Source organism: Brassica rapa, chromosome A02, assembly GCF_000309985.2.
Source record: "Brassica rapa cultivar Chiifu-401-42 chromosome A02, CAAS_Brap_v3.01, whole genome shotgun sequence".
Classification (NCBI taxonomy): domain Eukaryota; kingdom Viridiplantae; phylum Streptophyta; class Magnoliopsida; order Brassicales; family Brassicaceae; genus Brassica; species Brassica rapa.
This window is the reverse complement of record NC_024796.2, coordinates 26,916,783-26,936,053: the sequence shown is the minus strand read 5'-3', so window position 1 is coordinate 26,936,053 and position 19,271 is coordinate 26,916,783. Positions and strand designations below refer to the sequence as shown.

General features: G+C 38.7%; 6 protein-coding genes and 1 pseudogene across 9 annotated transcripts; 2 read left to right on the top strand and 5 right to left on the bottom strand.

Annotated features, from left to right (window-relative positions):
* Window positions 1-559: 559 nt before the first annotated feature.
* LOC103854139 (expansin-A23-like) lies at window positions 560-1,462 on the bottom strand. The gene is made up of 2 exons (NM_001319320.1): window positions 1,345-1,462; window positions 560-1,182 (listed from the first exon to the last, which is right to left on the bottom strand). Exons 1-2 carry the CDS (start codon window positions 1,460-1,462, stop codon window positions 560-562), a joined length of 741 nt encoding a protein of 246 aa, NP_001306249.1.
* Window positions 1,463-2,695: 1,233 nt separating this feature from the next.
* On the bottom strand, window positions 2,696-7,999 carry LOC103854138 (alpha-glucan phosphorylase 1). Of its 2 annotated transcripts, none has more exons than XM_009131049.3 (15): window positions 7,467-7,999; window positions 7,191-7,384; window positions 6,728-6,829; window positions 6,484-6,660; window positions 6,142-6,417; window positions 5,791-6,062; window positions 5,167-5,284; window positions 4,711-5,088; window positions 4,481-4,633; window positions 4,265-4,393; window positions 3,931-4,167; window positions 3,735-3,811; window positions 3,362-3,548; window positions 3,064-3,264; window positions 2,696-2,976 (listed from the first exon to the last, which is right to left on the bottom strand). In XM_009131049.3, the coding sequence occupies exons 1-15, from the start codon at window positions 7,648-7,650 to the stop codon at window positions 2,860-2,862; spliced, it is 2,802 nt and encodes a 933-aa protein (XP_009129297.2). In that variant the 5' UTR covers window positions 7,651-7,999; the 3' UTR covers window positions 2,696-2,859. The 2 variants fall into 2 exon arrangements, with proteins under 2 accessions (XP_009129297.2, XP_009129298.2); XM_009131050.3 differs by having other exon boundaries at window positions 7,191-7,381.
* A 554-nt stretch (window positions 8,000-8,553) lies between these two features.
* LOC103854137 (BAG family molecular chaperone regulator 8, chloroplastic) lies at window positions 8,554-10,567 on the bottom strand. Of its 2 annotated transcripts, XM_033284851.1 has the most exons (3): window positions 9,947-10,567; window positions 9,186-9,869; window positions 8,554-9,125 (listed from the first exon to the last, which is right to left on the bottom strand). In XM_033284851.1, the coding sequence occupies exons 1-3, from the start codon at window positions 10,490-10,492 to the stop codon at window positions 8,964-8,966; spliced, it is 1,392 nt and encodes a 463-aa protein (XP_033140742.1). In that variant the 5' UTR covers window positions 10,493-10,567; the 3' UTR covers window positions 8,554-8,963. The 2 variants fall into 2 exon arrangements, with proteins under 2 accessions (XP_033140742.1, XP_009129296.2); XM_009131048.3 differs by having other exon boundaries at window positions 8,554-9,869.
* A 238-nt stretch (window positions 10,568-10,805) lies between these two features.
* On the top strand, window positions 10,806-13,475 carry LOC103854142. 2 transcript variants are annotated; one of them, XM_009131054.3, is made up of 6 exons: window positions 10,806-12,258; window positions 12,327-12,473; window positions 12,659-12,732; window positions 12,825-12,904; window positions 13,034-13,181; window positions 13,291-13,475. In XM_009131054.3, the coding sequence occupies exons 1-6, from the start codon at window positions 12,255-12,257 to the stop codon at window positions 13,306-13,308; spliced, it is 471 nt and encodes a 156-aa protein (XP_009129302.1). In that variant the 5' UTR covers window positions 10,806-12,254; the 3' UTR covers window positions 13,309-13,475. The 2 variants fall into 2 exon arrangements, with proteins under 2 accessions (XP_009129302.1, XP_009129301.1); XM_009131053.3 differs by having other exon boundaries at window positions 13,034-13,185; window positions 13,291-13,474.
* A 40-nt stretch (window positions 13,476-13,515) lies between these two features.
* Window positions 13,516-14,138, bottom strand: LOC108870799 (annotated as a pseudogene).
* A 160-nt stretch (window positions 14,139-14,298) lies between these two features.
* LOC103854143 (nucleolar protein 56) lies at window positions 14,299-17,002 on the top strand. The gene is made up of 8 exons (XM_009131055.3): window positions 14,299-14,558; window positions 14,635-14,849; window positions 14,927-15,084; window positions 15,179-15,369; window positions 15,453-15,705; window positions 15,796-15,944; window positions 16,026-16,124; window positions 16,230-17,002. Exons 1-8 carry the CDS (start codon window positions 14,354-14,356, stop codon window positions 16,295-16,297), a joined length of 1,338 nt encoding a protein of 445 aa, XP_009129303.1. The 5' UTR covers window positions 14,299-14,353; the 3' UTR covers window positions 16,298-17,002.
* LOC103854144 lies at window positions 16,676-18,345 on the bottom strand. Its single transcript, XM_009131056.3, has 2 exons — window positions 18,095-18,345; window positions 16,676-17,735 (listed from the first exon to the last, which is right to left on the bottom strand). Exon 2 carries the CDS (start codon window positions 17,661-17,663, stop codon window positions 16,911-16,913), a length of 753 nt encoding a protein of 250 aa, XP_009129304.1. The 5' UTR covers window positions 17,664-17,735; window positions 18,095-18,345; the 3' UTR covers window positions 16,676-16,910.
* Between the last annotated feature and the right edge of the window lie 926 nt (window positions 18,346-19,271).

Sequence of the window (19,271 nt, the reverse complement as noted above, 5' to 3'; positions counted from 1 at the left end):
TATCTCTATGTTTAAGATCTCTCTATTTGGTTACTGAAACAAACAAAAAATTCCCGAAGTCAAAGCCACAACAACAACTATGTTAGTGACGTCGGGATTTCTTCAAGTCTATTCACTTGTTTAGAAGAATTAATAGCTTGGAACATATATCTATATCATATAAGTAGTTTTATTGGTATATCCCTATTATATATGTATTTAATATAAACCTAACAACCGATTACGTATTTTTGTAGTTTAATAGTGAAAATTATTATTAAAATATTTAAAAAAGATCTTACCAAATCCTACCAAATTCCCCTTTTAAATCTCTATCAAAATTCTGGAATTCAACAAAACTCTCAAAATTCCACTACATTTTAAAATCCTCAAAACCTTCTCAAACCCCAACTCCAATAAACCCCCCGTAATATGTTTCATTGCTAGGACAATAATTCATTCATCAATAAAAACAATATCTTATGAAACTAATGATTTTATTATAGTAGTACTATGAAATAGTAGCTTCTAACAAAAACTCAAGAAACTAACATAATCTGAAAAAGAAAGTTAAGGTAATCTAATAAAAGTTTGATTTCGCTTCAAAAGTTTGACCGAACCCCCAAGACTCCGACGCAACATCATAGAACGTCAAGCTCCTACCATCACTGGTCTTCACTGTAAACGAGAGTCTTTGTCCGACTAAACCCACACCAGTGTTCCAATTCTGCCCCCAGTTCCTCTGCATAGAGATCCAGTTACTCTTATGCCCCTTAATAGCCAGGCTGTTAACATCTCCAGCTCCTCCAACGTTATACACCAAAACCATAATGAAATTAGGGTTTCCCTTGACCTCAAACCTCACACCACCTCTCTTCTGACACTTCACTCTCCTGAACTTCACAGGAACGATCCCACTTTTGTACTCGGCGATGGAAGTGAACATCTTCATGGATAGATCGAAGTGCTTGTTAGGAGGGTTGCACCAGTGGATATCAACCGGTGGGGTGTAGTTGGGTGGGCAGAAGTTGGTTGCTGTGATTCTGATTGTACCGGCGTTTTGTTTACACCATTGTGAATTTACACACGTTAGCTCGAAACAAGCACCGCATGTTTGGCCGTTGTTGAAGAGCGCCGTGCTTAGCGCCGCCGTTTCTAACCCATAACCTTCTTGGAATAGATCTCCATAACCACATGCTCCTTCTGTCACGCCAAAACATTAAAAATATTAGATACGATGATACTTTTCACTAAAAAAGCCAATGATTTACTAGATTAATTCATAGTCTACATATTACTAACTAGACAATTATATTGAAATTAAAAAGATAGTATATAAATCAATAACAATATAAAGATACTAACGCATGGTTTCTTTGCCGCTAATGTCGCCGTAAAACGTAGCGTGAGCGTCTTCCCACGCAGCGTCAGCCACAGAGACAAGAATCGCCAGTATCATAACAAAAGACATTGATCGATTCATGTTTAATTGTTTGTATGTTTTCTTCGACTTATTTTACGATTATACTCGGAATGAAGAATGATTATTTATAGAAGAATATGAAACGTTAATGTGATCGTTTTAGGGAATAAAATATGGTAATTAGCATAGATTTTGGCAAGATTGCAGAATGTTAGAGTCCGGACATTAACTTTTTTTTATTTTGTCAACAAGTCCGGGCATTAACTATTAATATCAAATTGAGGAAGACGTTTGATACCATATTTGTGCATTCAATACTGAATATTGTTAACTATTTCCTTGCTGAGTATGAGATACTGGGTACGTTTCTTATCAAATATGGAAATAGATATATTTATTTTCTTGTTACCTTTTTAAAAAATGGTAAATGGTAAACCTGTAAGGGAATTAGTGGGGTAAAAAGAAATGGAATAGGATAAACGTAATATGAAGAAAAATATAATATAACTATTACATTCATTACTTATCAAAATTTTAGTGCAATAGTTTCCTTTGAATTTTGTTTACTTTTTTTGAAATTTATGGAATGGTTATTTTATTTCATTCAAGGCAAATGTTAATTTTTTTTGTGGAATTGAACGAATAAGGCAATCCACGTTTTTTACATTCCCCATTATTGTGTCACCTTCAAAGAATATCGTGAGGCTAAAAACTTACCTCCAACGAATATTGTGTTACAGGCTGACAGCCTACTGTGAGTGGTGATTCTTAATATGGATCCAGTTTCTGTTTAGGCTGTGCTTTTAAGAACGAGAAAATTACCAAATTTGCGTTCTTTAAACTTGTTTGATCTCATCCGAGAAAATTAACACCTCCGGTGTGCACCATTTAATGTATGGTAAATTGGTTTGCTTCTGGTTTCTTTACTTACCGGTTCGGTTTTGTCTTAACATTTTCTCAGGAAAAGTTGTTTGAACGTAGAGATAATGTGAATGAACATTGTGTTGAGCTCGAGACAAGGTTTAAGTGTTTCCTCACTCAGGTTTCGAACAGTCTAGTACTTGCAGTACTGTTGTTGCCTAAGCGTTGCCTTCTCCTCTGAGAAATGAAATGCAGAGAAGACAACAGAGTAACTCCAGCTATAATCACAAGCATGTGGCAAGAGTTATGGGTGTTATCAAGCTCTAGGTATGACCAAGCAAACACTTCACCGACCCATTGGTGCGGTATCTGAGAGAGTAAAAGGAGATTTGAAGATAGTAATTCACCGTCTGGCTCACCAGAAGCATCAAGTCTCTCAGGAGGAGTTGATTTAACTCAAAAGATACTAAAGTGAAGGAACATTGTGTTGCATATCATTACATATGATTTCCTTATTTACTTGGATACACTGGAAACATGGGAAATAGAAAAAAAAACATTCAAAAGAGGTCTTAAGGTAGACTAGTAGTCAAAGCTCATGGAAGTTCAACTTGCTTAATATTCCATATGTCTTTGGCATACTCATGGATCGTCCTATCACTGCTAAACTTGGATGAACCTGCTGTGTTCAAGATCGACATCCTCGTCCATCTCTGTAAATCATTTATAGCAATTTCAAGGTTAGATGTTGAGGAAGTTTCATATTGAGTCAACGTATAAGCTAAAGCATCACTACTTACTTTCTGGTCACGGTATGCCTTGTCAACTTTTTCTTGGCATTCAACGTAACTAGGGAAGTCTTTGCCAACAAGGAAGTAATCAGCTCTTCCAAAGCCTTCGTTTCCTTCCAAAGAGCCAATCAGTTCATCATAGTTGTTTGAGCCAAAGACACCGCTTCTAACGAATTGCTTGACTTCTTCAAAACTAGGATCTGGAACAAACTGGAATGCAGAAGACAAAACAGGTCACAATAAACCTCTGTTTGACACTGAGAAGAAGACTTGAAGAGCACATCAAGCTTATCTTTATTTCATATACCTTTCCCTCCGCTCTCTCTTTCCTAAGACTCACAATCTCATCAGCTTTGGCACCAAAGAGGAAGAAGTTCTCTTCACCAACTTCTTCTCTGATCTCCACATTCGCCCCATCCAAGGTTCCAATCAAAATGCAACCGTTCATAGAAAACTTCATGTTGCTTGTCCCACTCGCTTCCATTCCAGCGGTGCTGCAGAGATAACTCTTAGTCTTCAGAAAATAGCAAGAGTACCATTGATTACATATTCATTGCCAAATTTCTCATGATAAAGGGTAAATATATAAACTAGACCAGCTCCTACTTTATCAGTTATCTCAGTTTCAGTGTTTTAGCCTCATGGAGTTGTGAAGATGAGTTAGCCAAATAAGTTGATACCTGATGTGCTGAGAAAGCTCGCTTGCTGGAATGAGCAATTCAGCAACACTGACATTGTAATCAGGAACAAAGATAACCTACAAGGTAGTCCACAAGACGACGTTTATACCAGACTTAAGGGAGGATTATGCAGGTTGTCTGCTCAGAAGATGATTAATACAAGCATGTAAAGTATACATAATAATAGGCTCCGTACCTTAAGCAAGTCACCAATCTCCGGATCATGGTTAATTGTAGACCCAACATCTGTGATGAATTTCACAATCCTCTTAGCTTGCACATATGTGGCGAATGCTTTTCCCCCAAATATGCAAACTCTTGGAACGAATGCCTTCTTCCTCTCACTAGCACTCATCTCCTTCATCTTTTTGTAACGGTAAACTATTCCCAAGATGTTAAGCAGTTGTCGCTTGTACTCGTGGATACGCTTGATCTGCACATAGTTTTCAATACAAAAAACAAAACAATAAGTTTACTATTTAACGAGATGATAAGAAAGCTAATGTAAACAAGATCCTCTGGAAAGTGACCTGAATGTCGAACATTGCATCCGGGTTGACAGTATATCCAGTTCTTTCCTTGATTAGTGATACAACCTTCAACTTGTTCTTCTTCTTTGCTGCCCTCCACTCGGATTGAAGATCTTCATCATCTGCAAACTGGAGAACGACCAACGAAAGTTATCTGGTGTCTTACTTACAAGACAACCACATGTGAAGCAACATTGAATCCAATAGAGCACATACCTTTCTTAGTTCCGCAAGCTTTTCAGTATTTAAGACCCAGTCTTCTGTGCCTATCCAGTTAGTTATAATATCACTGAGATAAGGGTTACAAAAACGAATCCATCGCCTTGGTGTTACTCCGTTGGTTTTATTCTGGAATTTATCCGGCCACAACTGCAACAAATATAGAATATTCAGTAACGAGAATATGATTATAGAGACTTATGCTTCACTAGTTTAGAATGTTTTACCTTAACGAAATCATTAAAAACATCGGTTTTCACTATTTCACTGTGTATCTCTGCAACCCCATTTACAGCATGACCACCCACAACAGCAAGGTTGGCCATACGGACCATCTTTGGTGGTTCTGGGATAACTTCCGCTACGACGCCAGCAGTTTCTTCCTCTTCTACTTCCTTTTTCACCACAGTTTGAGCATCTTCTTTAGAATCTTTGGTCTGGTCTACGGTCTTTTCTGCAATAGCTGGTTTGCTCTCTGGCTTTACAATCACATCTGCAAAGGCAGAAGGCAACTCGACGTTTTCTAATATCCTCATTGCCTTCAGTTTCTCCTTGAGCAGGTCAGGATTTTCAGTGCCATACTCAGAAACAATGGTGCTAACAAGCTGCAATACAGGAAGTGCAAATTAGACCAGAGATGTGGAAAAAATAGAAGAGACATATGGTTCTGTACAGGGATGGACCTCCTCATCAATCTTTTCAATGATCTCCACATGACGAGGGAGCAATTTCTCCATTAGTTCTAAACTCCACTTCTCCAATGCCTCAGGCAGAACTGTATGGTTTGTGTATGCCACAGTCCTAGAAATATTATTAAACTATTTAGAAACATGCTGCAGGTTCCAAAACTGTAGACTAGGCCTGCGGGTTTGGATAGTTCGGTTCAACATAAATTTTATCGAGTTAACCCAAAATAAAGTTTGGTTTGGTATTCAGTTTGTTCTGTTTTTGAAAATCCTACCGAGATTTTTTATTTCGGTTATATTTTGGTTTAAATTTGTTAAAATTTTGGATAAGTTTGGTTAATTTCAGTTACAGTCCATTAGTTCAGTTATTTTGGTTCCGGTTTTTATATGGTTTGGTTATTTATTTTTTTTTTTTTTTAAGAAAACAAAAGTAACCAATTACCGAACCGAACCCAAAACCAAAACCAAACTTTTTAAAGAAACTTACTGAATCGAACCCAACTCCTAACCGAAAACTTTAGTTCTATTCGTTTCGGTTTAAAATCCCAGCCCTAGATTATCATTATTTTAAGACAAGGAAAACAAATAAGAATAAGAGATACAGTCATTTTCAAGAAGTACCTCTGTGTGATTCTCCAAGCGTCCTCCCAGCTAAGTCCTTTCAAATCCATTAGAATCCTCATAAGCTCAGGAATGCACAGCGTTGGGTGAGTGTCATTCATCTGCACCGCAACCTTCTCTGGAAACTCTTCCCAGTTAACACTCCCTCCAGACCTCGTCTCAAAACGTGCTACGATATCTTGAAGCGAGGCTGAGCACAGAGTGTACTGTTGCTTCAGCCTAAGAGCCTTTCCTTCATCTGACTCATCTCCAGGATAAAGCACATAGCAAATCTAATAAGACAAACAACTATTTTTTTTTCAGTAATGTACACTTGTTCTATTGTAAAACAAAGAGAAAGTGAATAGAGACCTTTTCAGCGTTGAATAGAGCTTCTGCTGCCTCAGTGTGCTTGCCAGAGTTATACGAAGACAAATCAAAATCTGATGAAGGGGCTTTGGTTGACCAGAGACGTAGATTGATAGTAGTCTTGGTTTTATAGCCAGGGATAGGAACATCATAAGCAACGGCAACAACGTCTTCACCACCAATCCACCGTTTCTTACCATCTGATCCAAAAACCACTTTCCCATAGAACTTTATAGGATATGAGACATCGTTTCTGACTATCTCCCATGGATTGCTTAGCTGAAAAAGAAACCATTTAAGTCACTGATGGAGTAAAAAAAACTAGAATAGCAAGAAGAAGGAAACCTCAAGCCAGTCTTCTGCAGCTTCCTCCTGTCCATCTTTTGTGATAATCTGTTTGAACAAGCCGTACTTGTACCTAAGCCCATAACCCCAAGCTGGATAATTCAAAGTTGCTAGGGAGTCCAAAAAGCACGAGGCGAGTCTCCCCAGTCCACCGTTCCCAAGTGCAGGATCTGGCTCCTAAGAAACTTAACCAACTCAGCACACATTAGTAAAGATAAAAGTCTCTGTGAATCAATCCACTAACCTGACCAGCTACACTTTCTAATTCAAAGCCAAGACTCTTCAAAGCATCACCGTAAGCACCAGTAAGACCAAGGTTACCAACTGCATTCGACAAGGCTCTACCCTACAATAAGGCCACCAAGATGATCAGATAATAATAAACCAAAGTACAAAAAAGAAAAAGGAGGAGACTTTAAAGCCCTGTTCGTTTGGTTGCCGCAGGTTTCGGCGTCAACGGCAGCGTCAGCGGGCGGCAGCGTCAATGAGAACAGTTATTGTTCGTTTCGCAGACGCTGACACAACCGCATACTATGTCGCGACCGCAGGTTTTATCGGCGTCAGTCGCAGGACGCGGCGTTCGGACACGGCGTTACGCAGCTTCTTGCGTCAACGAAACGAACAAGAGTTGACGTAGAATGTTGACGCTGACGCTGCCGCCGGTACCTGCGGCAACCAAACGAACAGCCCTTTAAAGCAAAGCAAACCTGCAGAAACTCCATAGACAGATAGTAAGCCTGTTTAGGATTCACTCTGTTGTAATACTCATAAGTAGCGTTCCAGTTCACGATCAGAGCGTCTCTGACGCTCTGTGCAGTGGCGAAGAAAGCCTTAGGCAGCTCGAACTTCTCGGGAGAGAAGAGAGGCGTGAACTCAGAGTGGTGCTTGATGCTCGAGGCTACTGTTTTCATTCAAAAAAGATATTATTATTTTTTTTATATAATCATCATTTAATGCTTACAAGTATCTGAATGAGACTGGACCTTGTTCGGAATCGGTGACTAGAGTCTTGGGATTGGTGGAGATAGATTTCACCGATAAAAGTCGCCAGGTTCTGATCCTCGCCGGGAACGTCTTCGTTCTCCAGCGACGAGTGACGAGGCTCGACAGGGAGTTGCATTTCACCGGAATCTTCTCAGCTCCGGCGGAGATTCGCATCGTATCCATCTCTCTCTGAAGCTTTTCAGTTTCACGAGGCAACTCAGTGATCAGTTATAAGTGATCTGAAGATTGACTACGCCACGTGGTTTGTATCTACACGTGTCATTGTGTTATTGGATTTGGGGAGAAGTGAAAGGTCACGTTATTTTACAGTGGGACTGGAGCTTATCAGAGATATTTCTTGGAGAAAGCGACAAGACACATATATTCCACTTGCAATGTGCTTCGTCCGCTTGTAAAGCGTCTTGATCGTTAATTTAAGGACTACTTTTGTCTATACTCATTAGTTTAGTGCACTTTAGTGAAAATAGTTCTTGTATTAAACAATTGAGCGAGTACGATATTCTAGCGGTAATTCTGAACCTAACAAATTACCAAAAAATTGGAGAGTATTCAAAGATTTAAATTTGTAAAATAATTTAATATATTTATAATATATTTTGCTAATTTTAAATACGATGACACATGTTTTTTGACATAATTATATAATTTTTTATATATAATTTAAAACCGTTTCTTTTTGATTCGTCGAACATTTAGATTATGGTGTGTTTGGTACGGAAAAAATTTCATAAATACAGTAATTATGTGTTTGTTTTGGATTTAATAACTAATTGTAATTATTTAGTAATGAATAATTACACAAAATCTGTTAATAATAAGTAAAAAATAATCAACCGTATTTCAAACTTTACACGGACGAAAGAAGAAAAAAACTTAGGCGGTCAACGCAGGAATTAGACGGTCTTACACGGATCAACGCCTAACTACACCGATTTGGGCATATTCGCCACGATCAACTTTTTCGAACAACGTTTAGGCGACCACGTTTTTGAACAGGGTTTAATACTATTAAGCTAGCAAACAAATGTCACACAAGAGACTATAATCATTAATCACATTGTCGGCAAGATCCAATAACGGTACTACTGATACTATATGGTTCGATTGATACAACTTATATTTTAGAAGCATAATATATTACACACACTCAAGAACAATGCAAGAAACAGAACTTCTTATTGAGTTGATCTCCACAGGCAACTAAGGAAACCAACACTCAAAAGAATATCTATGAAGAAAATGCTCAACTCAAAAGTTTCGTGGAGAATTAAAAAAAAGACACAGAATCAGCAAACCAAGAATTTAAAAAACTCTCACAGATCTTCCCAGAGGATGTTGCAACCTAATCTTGAACCATCTGCTTATGTTACAGTTTCTACAACAAAGAAAGTTAACCTTATTTGGGTTCAGGGAAGAGACTAAAAGCCATGCATAACCAAAGAAGAAGAGGACTTGGATCTTTCATGATTCACTGGTTAAGGTTCCATTTTTAGTGGCAATGGAGGAGAGACCATTAAGTTTCCTTTTTGAACCTGGATCTGCCTCTTCTTGTGTTCATTACTTCCCGTTGCGTCCCTTTCACTGCCTTCTGAAGAAGAGACTTCTTTTTCAGATTGAGTTTCTTCTTCTTCTTCTTCTTCTTCTTCTTCTTCTTCTTCTTCTTCTTCTTCTTCTTCTTCTTCTTCTTCTTCTTCTTCAAAGCCCTCTTTTTCCTTAGGCACATACTTGATTTCCTCAACTTCATTCCCTTTCTTGTCTCCATTACCATCATTTGATCCGCTTGTTGAGTCATCTCCCTCCTCGCTAATGCTGCTCGCCTCTGGCGTATCTCCATAAACCTTGTACACATTCCCATCCTCATCAAACCTCACAGTTTTCACCACACGGCTCTTTCCTCCACCTTCTTTCACCAAAACCATCTTCCTAGTTTTCAAACCATGGTGCTTCCTTTCATTATCCCTGGTTACCACAAGGGTTTCTTCCTCGCTACTATCAACTGACTCATCCTGATACACAGTCCTGTTCTTGTCAAGTACCATGGTCTTCCTAACAGTAGGCTTCACTACATTGGCCCCAGTTCTAAACTTAGAGCTACCACTCTTTCTCTTATCAATAGAGACTTCTTCACTGTCATCAGTAGTGGAGTCCAACTCTTCACCCTCATCACAAGTAACAAAGACTTTCCCCATTCGGTTTCTCAACTTCTCTACTCTTCTCTCTTCAACAACACCAAAACCCTGAGGCCTTTTGCTGTGGCTACCCACAAAGCTCACATCAGCAGCATACCTTCTAACAACACAATCATCAACGTACTGCAAAAACCTCACAAGATCTCTGCTCAAAGATCTCTTACTACTCCGTATCATTGGATCAACCCTACCCTAACAGAGAACCAAACGAACACTAAAATCAAACATCTCCAAAAACCAAAAAGGACAAAACTTTATTCACATTATACCTGAATCGAATCCAATTGAAGAAGCAAGTCCGTAGCTTTCCGAGAAACAACCTTGTAAGGGAAAATGGGTTTGCCCGAAACCGAAGACTTGAGAGACAAGAAGCTGGATTTGATCACTGCGAGCTCCTTGAGATATCTGAAGGAGATGGATCTCTGAACAAGGTAAGAGCGGAAGTGGGTTTGGATGACTCTCGCCGCGGAGTCTCTTACTGTGGAGTGTCGGTCGCGGCGTTGGTCGTGGAAAGGTGCGAACTTGTTGAGAGATGACTCGAGAGCATCGATTTTGCGTAGGAGACAGGAGAGGATGACTTGGTCGTGTTGTTGTCGTGGAACGTTGTTTTGGTTGCAGGAGCAGGTTTGGTTAGGAAAGTGTGTTTCTTGTTGATGGGTTTGGAGGTAGGAAGCGAGGAGATGGAGAAGAGTATCAGGTGGTGGTGGCGAAGGGTGGTTGGAGTGGGTGCAGCAGTGTGGAGACGTGGGGACTAGAGGGATTTGATTGTGGTGGTTATGGCTTTGTGAGCAGGCGTGGTGGTGGCGTGAGGCCATGGAGTTGACGGCGGAGTTCGCTAGATTGAAAGGTGTTAACTTTATGGGTTTGACTATAAATCGATCCCGTGAACTGAGAAAGAAGACAGAGAAGATAGCTTGAAAACGTCGTGCAGTCGTTGTCATGTGTTACAACCCGGCACGCATTTTATCTTTATTGACCGGTTGAACCAAACCGGATGGGTTTTACACGAGATTACAAATTTACAAGTTGCTAAACATAGGTTTGTACAGCAACGTTCCATGAGTCCTAATCTAAAGACGAGAAAAACCTCAGCAATCGTACATTGTTTTACTCAAATTGGCACTAAGAAGGTTAACAATTGACAAATTAGTTGTTTTATTCCGGTTCAGTTTTCAAACCAGCTCTGGTTAGAGTATTTGAATAATTATTTGATGTCAAAAAAAAAAAACTAACAGCTGAAAAAGTGCACAATCCAATCCTGCTATCTTCTCTATTTTTTTTTTTTGCCAAAACTGCTAGAACTTTTTTATTAGTTGTTTTATTCCATTTCATATCAAGGTAGCAAAATTAACAAGTATATGAGTAGACAAAAGCATCACCACCTTCAACTTTCACAGTCTCTTCAAGTTCTGTAGCATCATAGCTCGAGTCTTACCATCCGGCTCCAACCTCATCTCTCTCATTTCCACATACAGCTCCTTCGCAAACTTAAACTCACGTATTAAACACATCCCATGTATAACCGCATTGTAAAGCGACACATCAGGCTCCACTCTCTGTTCAAGTAAACAAAACAAACATTAACATTAAAATCTTTCCACACACACAGAATCTAACACTAGACTCATCATGCATACCTCTAGGAGATATGTTCTTGTGAATCATCTCGTCGTATGCATCGAGAGCCAGCTCGCTTCTCCCGCACCGGACAAAGATGCTAACGAGAAGAGAATATGTAACCTCCGTTCCTATTAGACCATCAGTAATCATAACTCTCCAGACTCTCTCAGCTTCGTACACGTTGTTCACCCGTCCCTCTCCTCTAGATAATGTATCCTACTCTTCCTAACCCCTTCAGGCTTCTCTAGTTCTACCCCATCTAGAAAACTCATCTCGTTCTCTCTTTCTTTCAATCCACATTCCAAAGCCATAGTTTCAACTCTGTCTGGTTCACTACTCACTTTACTGAAACACATTCTCGTTGTTCCTAAAGATAAAGACTCAATCTTTACACTAACGTAAACTAGGCGTCTTCGTTTTAGCTTCATGGTCAATGCAAAGTCTAAAGAGTGACTCAAAGACCAATGACAACTGCTCTTCTTAACGGAATGACATCCACAATACAGTTGATTCGATGTAGAAGTGGTGGAGAGAGGACTTAACAAGACATCTCCCCCATGACTTTAACCTGGTCGGGAGACACAGTGAACAAGAGCAATCTACAACACATGAGCAGAGAGAACAAGCTCTTTTAGCATAACTCAGACGAAGAATAGCGAACAAAAGCTGAGAAATTGATTCCCAATTCAGCATAAAGTTGAGAACTTTGGCGGAAAGGATTCACTAAACCTTAAGTGGAGCTTGTTCTGAGGCTGTGGAATGTGCAGGCAACGAGGGAGGGGAGATACAGAACAGAAAGGTTCATGCTTTGTGAATAGACAAAACGACGTCGTGAGAACCCCCCTCAAAACGATGACGTTTTAGAGTATGGAATCACCCAAAAGCAGAACAAAGAGAGAAAAGGGGAGATTTTGAACATTGGGTAGAATCAGAGAGAACGGTTTCTCTAAATCAACAATGGGTAAAGTTTCTGACTTTATCATCATCTCGCAGTTGTTTCTTTAGTTTTCATGATCGTTGTGATTGCAGATGAGGAAAGAGAAGGAGAGGTAGAGAAGAAGGAAGAAGGAGAAGTGAAGGAAGGAGTAGCTTCAATAGCTTTATTGCCATGTGGTTCCATCTCTGGCCATTTCATTCACATGCCTCTCTCCATCTGCTATGGCCTCCATGGCACTGGTAACATCTGTTTGGTCCTCCTAAAGTTTATTAGACTAAAGACTTAATTTTGCACTAGTTACAGCTTTTTGATACTAGGACAGTGGTTGAACAAGGTATACAACTTTGTATGTCTATTAGTTTAGGAACATAGACAAGGATATGATTTAGTATTGAACTATCTTTTTTTTTTTGTCTTTACAAAGAATTGGCTTGTGAGACTGAGTGCAGCCGTGGTGAGGATTATCGGTTGATGAAGCTCACCATCATAGACTACAATGTATGTATGAGTTTTATCACTTCAGTTCCTAACAAACTTTACTCTTCACTTCAAAACCCACTGAGTCCTGCCATTTCTTGAAAAAAAAAAAGAGAAAGAAGGAACAAACAGTTGTAGTAGAATGCAAAGGCCACGATGCTGCTCGAATCAATGATGTTGAGCATGCTCATGGGTAAGTCCTCCTTGTCTAGCATCTTTTATATGCCAGAACATAAGTGATTGTTTTACTACATATAGAGTGGGAAGGTCATAGCTTTTCAGAGACAACATGCCAATGAGTTGAATTATAAAACCTTTTTAGTTGGGAGGAAGATGTGATTGGGTTAGTGGAAGAAAAGCATGGGAAGAAGAAAGTATCTGTTTCGTTCGAGTGTGAGACATTGAAGGCTGATCAAGCAGCAGAGGACCATATCCGACAGTTTATGCCCAAACTAGCTGGACTTGATGCTGTTAGTACGTATAAACCCAACAATTCTTTTCTTGTGTCATCTCATTACATTATGGTTTTCTTGCTTTGCTTGATAAGCACAATCTAAATGACCGTTGTGATTCTTGCAGTTAACATTGGACCAATGAAGATCACTGGACTTGATTTTGCTGCTGTGAAAGAGGAACCATAATGCAACTTTAACTCTTTCCTTTATGTTTCATATTGTAGTAACACAATCAGATTTTGTTAGTGCAATGCAATCAAGGATCTAACTTTATGAAAAATAACTTACTACATGCTCTTTCAACGCTCTTCTCAATTTCTCATCTAATGCTTTCTTCAACATGTCTTTGCTTAGGATTCAGTCTCTTCTGAATGTTTACATAGAGAGCGGTTACAGTCTATTTTCACTATTACAAAACTTATCTTTGAAAGAGGCTCCACTACTGAAGCTAGCGTTTGTAGCTGTGCCTTTTACCATTGTGTTTGTGATTCCTGCAATCACTGTCTCCCACTTAAGAATCCCTTCTTTGATCTCTTTCTGTTGTTCTGCCGTTAGCTTCATGGACTCTTCACTCTCTTCCTTCTTGCCGCCACCCATAGTCTTATCCCCCCACATACTTCATCCACTTAAAGAAGCTATGGAGTGTAAGAGACTCCCAGCTTTGGCCTTCATGTCCTTATCATAATCTTTCTTTTGTCTTTTTTTTTACCTATTGGGAAAACATTCTTTGGCGTATGCTCTGAGTTTGTCAAAGAATGCTTTGAACTTGTTCGTCTTGGGACATTCTTTCTCGAGGTCAGATACAAAGACCATCACTACCTTTAACTGTGTAAGGTTCTATATCGTTCACTGTCTTTGATCTTCAATCTGAGGTAGATATGGTTTGATCTTTGGGTGAGCTGAAACAACTTCCATAAGTGTCACAGATGCTAGAAGACACGTGAAGCATAACAGTAACTGAACTCTTGCCATTATTCTAGATTTTTTTTTAAATACATTTTTTACGTTTTCTACTTTTTTTGTTTTTGGTTAAGGTTATAATAACTGAACTAAACCGTGTAATTTTGAGGTTAGTGGGCCAGCCTCATGAAATTAATGTTGGACCAAAGTCGGCTTAGGTTTAGGGTATATATTTGATTCTTTTCAAAGAGGGTATAGGTCTAAGTTTCTCATTCTCTACAATTCCAATGGCTATGTTTGTTCTCTACGAATCATCCTCCGGCTACGCCCTGTTCGACGTGCATGGCCTCAATGAGATCGGTCAGAACGTTGAGGCTGTTCAAAGCTCAGTTTCCGACCTTGCTCGGTTCGGTCAGGTCGTCAAGCTAACTGCTTTTCACCCTTGGCAGACTGCACAAGATGCTCTAAACCAAGTCAACGCCGTCTCTGAAGGTAAACCATTCTCGTCTTTTTATTGCTTGTAAATCAAGAAACCAGAAACTTACATCTCTTTCGTTTTACTCTTTAGGGTTTATGAGTGAGGAGCTTAGAAGTTTTCTTGAACTAAATCTCCCTAAAGCGGAAGAAGGCAAAGAGACTAAGTTTAGCTTAGGAGTATCTGACCCAAAACTCGGTTCTTGCATATCCGAGGCTACTAAGATTCCTTGTCAGAGCAATGAGTTTGTCCAAGAGCTTCTTAGAGGTGTTCGTCAGCACTTTGATAGTTTCATCAATGACTTCAAGGTGATGATCTGATTGATTATTTTTCATTCTTTCTGCATATGTTTCTTAGTGAAACACCATGTTCTTCTTCTATGTAGCCTGGTGGTCTTGAGAAACCTCAAGTTGGATTAGCTCTTAGCTACAGTAGAGCAAAGGTCAAGTACAATGTGAACAAAGAGGATCATATGGTTATTCAAACTATTTCCTTGCTTGACACGCTTGATAAAGATATCAACTCCTACGCTATGAGAACCAGGTTTGTTTTTGTTAATTGTTTGCTTGCTTGTTATTCTCTATGATTAGAAAATTTTGATTAAGCTAAGTAGTTTTATTATAATGATCTTGATCAGAGAATGGTACTCACCGCACTTCCCTGAGCTTGACAAGATAGTTAATTATGACAATTACATGTATGCACAAGCTTCAAAGATTATAGAGGACAAGTCAAAGTTGTCGGAAGAGCATGTTACAATACTTACTGAAGTCCTTGGTGATGAAGATAAAGCAAGAGAGCTTGTTGAGGCTGGACAAGCATCTATGGGTAATAGATCTATACAAATTTACAATAAAATAAAACATGGTTATGTTTGTTCTGAAAGAAAAAAATGTTTGTGTGTCTTAAAGGTCCTGACTTATCACCACTAGATTTGTTACATGCCCAGACCTTTGCTCAGGGAGTTATAGACCTAACTGATTACAGAAAGAAGCTGTATGACTACCTTGTTGTTAAAGTGAAGGACGTTGCTCCAAACTTGGCTGCATTGATTGGTGAGACGGTTGCAGCCAGGTTGATTTCACACGCGGGAAGTCTTAGGAATCTTGCAAAGCACCCATCTTCAACTCTCCAGATTCTTGGAGCAGAGAGGGCACTTCGCAGGTGCATTTTTAAAGACCATATGTCTTATTGTTTTCTACTGTTTTACTGCAGTTTTTTTTTAATTAACTATGTTGTGAATAAAATTTACAGGGCGTTGAGAACAGGTGGAAAGACACCAAAGCACGGTCTGATAGTTCACTCTTCATTCATTGGCCGAGCATCTGCTAGAAACAAGGGACGTATGGCTCGTTGTCTAGCTGCCAAGTGTTCTATTGCTGCCAGGGTTGACTATTTTGGTGGTAATGATTGTTTGAAGTGTCCTTTTGTAAGATTTTGATGGAACTTCTTGTTGCATAGAATAATATCTCTTATTTTTCCAGATAGTAGCAGTGCAGATTTTGGTGAGAAACTTCGTGTAGAAGTAGAGGAAAGGCTAGACTCTTTACATAATGTCTATGCAATGGAAGAGGTTTTAGAAGGTATTGCTCTCTCGCCTGTTCTTGTTCTCTTTGTGAACTAAATCTTGGCGGTTTGGTTTGTTTGATGTGTGTGTGTGTACTTAGTTTCTCATTGGCTTGTTTCAGATGAAGAGATAGTTGATGCCTCTGGAGAGGAAATAGACGAAGAAGAAGCAGCTGATGATGTTGAATGATAGCATATGCTACATTTTCATTAATTTTGATCAAGACATACAAAAATTATAATATGGATGTTGTTGTTGATTGCATCACGTTATTTTCACCAAAATATAAAAGATGATGAAGAATTTAGTTTTTCTAAATTCTAGAGGCTTACATTTCAATTGGAATTTAATTATTTTCTGATGTTGAAGCCCAAAGACTAATAGCAAAGTTTTTATGTTCATTATTTCACTTCAGTAAATTCATTAACACCATAAAAAAGATTCAATTAACCGAAATTCAGAAGCTGAAATCGAAAGAAAAAACCTAAAATATAAAATGAAACGTTAAATGGAAATTGTTGTGTAATTATGACATTCACATTAGCTCTAATTTTTCAGACAGTTCAATAGAAATATACTTCTATGGTTTACCTAATCAAGATTAGTATTACAGTAAACAAAAAAAAGTTTTTTTTTTCAACACAAATCTTATTCTCAAGCAAATCAATCACAGGGCAGGATCCTCAAATATCACAATACTATTATACCTTCCTACATAGATAAAGAAAGAGGATGATTCCTTAATCATTATACGTACATGGATGATGGACCAGTCTTAGGAGTAACTTGTTGAAAGAAATGTTTATGTGACAATCTCCCTGACGAGCCAGTCAAGACAAGGATAAGCGAAGTAGAGGATGAGAAACGACGGAAGAGCCAGCAAGAGAGTGACTAGAATGTACATCACCAAAATAGCTGCACAGGTCGGTATTGCGTAGAGTATAATCAGCAGGAACATGACAACCAATGGGAACTTTGCTGTCAACTGAACAAAGAAAACCAAAGACTTCCTCAGTGAAGTCTGTATGTCATCCCTCGGAACAGACTGAGTACGAAGATGACGGTGGTGGAGACACGGAGGAGGAGCCTCCCTTGTACAATCATTGTTACCATCTGTTTGATCTCTCCCTGGAGAATTGCGTCTCTCGCCATTCATCCTCTCGACCATCCAAAGCACAAAGTAGTTCTTGTGAGGGAATCTAAGAGCTCCTTTGAAGACAAGACGGAAGGAGAGTTTGTTGCACCAGGGGCATGAGATGAAGAGAGGGAGCTGAACCGGGTGCGTGGGTAGCTTCACAATAGCCCATTGAAGTCCCAAGATGCAGTTCTTGCACATCGTATGGCCGCACCATAGCACGTAGGGAACGTTTTCGACAATGTTGAATGACTCCCAGCAAATGGGACACTCCAGACCTTCATCTTTGCTGCCTACAGACGACTCATCATCATCTGAACATTCCACATGAGTATGTACTGGTCTTCTTGTTTCGTGTTTCGGTCCGGTGAGATAGCTGGAAGCTAGGTTCCACATTCTAGCATCAGGGATGGATAACATTGAATGTCTTCTTCAACAGAACAAGCCAAAACAGATTCTACTAACTCCCACCTTCATGGAACTCACATGGTACTGAAAGTGTGCATAAACAATACACAGAACTGAATCAATGTCTATCTGAGATCTGATAACGCAAAACCTAAATAGAAAGATTCGATTTTTATGCTCTAAGAAACGTTAAGTTAAGATCTCTAAAGTTTGATCCTTTCTTCATCGTTTAAGCTAAATCTAAACTCTTTTCAGATTCAAACGTTCAATAGGCGAGAACCCAATACATCCGTTAACCTTAAAAATCAAAACCCACTAATCAGCTAAGCGTAGGAATCGAACAAGATCGTCTAGGTCACACGATGATGAGACGCAAATGATAAAAGTAATTGAAAGGAAAGCAATCAATAGACAATAGACATCGATAAAGATGAAGATCGTACCGATTCTCTCCGACGAGGTTCTGCGCCGGCGAAAGTCTCGAGCTTTCTCTCTTTCTCTGGAATTTGCAAGTGAGCTTTTTTTTGTTTCGAAACGTTGAAGAAGATGATTAAAACGACAACGTTTCTCCGTTTTCATCGAAAGAATAGTTTATTTTAATGTTTTCCAACATCAGTTTTGATATAAAATATTGTGAGTAATTTTTATATATTTCATTAGACCAAAAGGCAAAATGTCAAAGAACTTGGTAAGAAATCCATTTTATTAAATACTTTTGGAACATGAATATAAAGAGATTCCATCGTTATCTAAGGCACAACAAATTGTTGATCGCTTGTGTTTGGGTAAATTTGGACCAATGTGAACGCAATTTAGCTTCAATGTTTGAATACGTTTTGCAACATGTTAAAACCATGGGCGGATCCAACACATTATGTAGCATGGGTCATCTATAAAAAAAAAAGTTTGATTAGGGACACTTACATAAATTAAAGGCAATTATTGAAAAAAAAAGATAAAAATTAGTGTGTGGCATTTGTTCCATCCAAGTTCTATTTGAGATCGTCTCTATTTCTTTTTATTAAATAGTTTCACTACGTACTCTTTAATGCATTTTTAGTTTCAGTTTTAGCAACTTCGTCTAATATACACATACACCGTCTAATTTGCTCTAAATATAATTCTTCCTCCTGATTCATAACTCATGTTATATCTCAAACGAACCTTTTAATAATGGCAACTTCCCAAATTCATTTGTGAGAGTTGAAGGCATGTCGTTGTAAGCATGTTTCTCTTCTTCTCAAAGTTCGTGGCTTTTTGTGATTTTAAACATGAGTATGCTTTCTTTTCTATGGGAATTTAGAGATGAATTCATCTTCTTGGATGTTTCAATTTGGATACAATGGCAATGGTACAAAAGACTCAAAGATTTTGCTCCACCACTTCAATTGGACTATTTCGATAGGTGAAATCTCTTTGTTAACTTTTGCAAGATTAAAAAGCATAAACTGTTTAATAAAAGATAGGTTTTGATTCTGCATCCGGTAACTATTTATTGTAACTGAAAGTCGAACCCAAAAAGTAGGAAAATTCATTTAATCTTCTTTTGTTTCTCTTGGGTGTTAGGCTTGAAGATGAAACCATTGTGCTTCACAATGTTGAGGCAAGTTTTAGATTTGA

Excerpts from the sequence above, each read along its gene's own strand:
- LOC103854139 (NM_001319320.1), bottom strand. The coding sequence starts at position 1,462 with ATGAATCGATCAATGTCTTTTGTTATGATACTGGCGATTCTTGTCTCT. Across the intron at positions 1,183-1,344 it reads TAGCGGCAAAGAAACCATGC|AAGGAGCATGTGGTTATGGA; the intron begins GTTAGTATCTTT and ends TTGGCGTGACAG.
- LOC103854138 (XM_009131049.3), bottom strand. The coding sequence starts at position 7,650 with ATGGATACGATGCGAATCTCCGCCGGAGCTGAGAAGATTCCGGTGAAA. Across the intron at positions 4,634-4,710 it reads TTTTTAATGATTTCGTTAAG|TTGTGGCCGGATAAATTCCA; the intron begins GTAAAACATTCT and ends TATTTGTTGCAG. Across the intron at positions 4,394-4,480 it reads AGCTTGCGGAACTAAGAAAG|TTTGCAGATGATGAAGATCT; the intron begins GTATGTGCTCTA and ends GTCGTTCTCCAG.
- LOC103854137 (XM_009131048.3), bottom strand. The coding sequence starts at position 10,492 with ATGGCCTCACGCCACCACCACGCCTGCTCACAAAGCCATAACCACCAC. Across the intron at positions 9,870-9,946 it reads TTCAATTGGATTCGATTCAG|GGTAGGGTTGATCCAATGAT; the intron begins GTATAATGTGAA and ends GTTCTCTGTTAG.
- LOC103854142 (XM_009131053.3), top strand. Across the intron at positions 12,733-12,824 it reads TCACCATCATAGACTACAAT|AGAAAGAAGGAACAAACAGT; the intron begins GTATGTATGAGT and ends AAAAAAAAAAAG. Across the intron at positions 12,905-13,033 it reads GATGTTGAGCATGCTCATGG|TTGGGAGGAAGATGTGATTG; the intron begins GTAAGTCCTCCT and ends AAACCTTTTTAG.
- LOC103854143 (XM_009131055.3), top strand. The coding sequence starts at position 14,354 with ATGGCTATGTTTGTTCTCTACGAATCATCCTCCGGCTACGCCCTGTTC. Across the intron at positions 14,559-14,634 it reads AGTCAACGCCGTCTCTGAAG|GGTTTATGAGTGAGGAGCTT; the intron begins GTAAACCATTCT and ends TTTACTCTTTAG. Across the intron at positions 16,125-16,229 it reads AATGGAAGAGGTTTTAGAAG|ATGAAGAGATAGTTGATGCC; the intron begins GTATTGCTCTCT and ends GGCTTGTTTCAG.
- LOC103854144 (XM_009131056.3), bottom strand. The coding sequence starts at position 17,663 with ATGTTATCCATCCCTGATGCTAGAATGTGGAACCTAGCTTCCAGCTAT.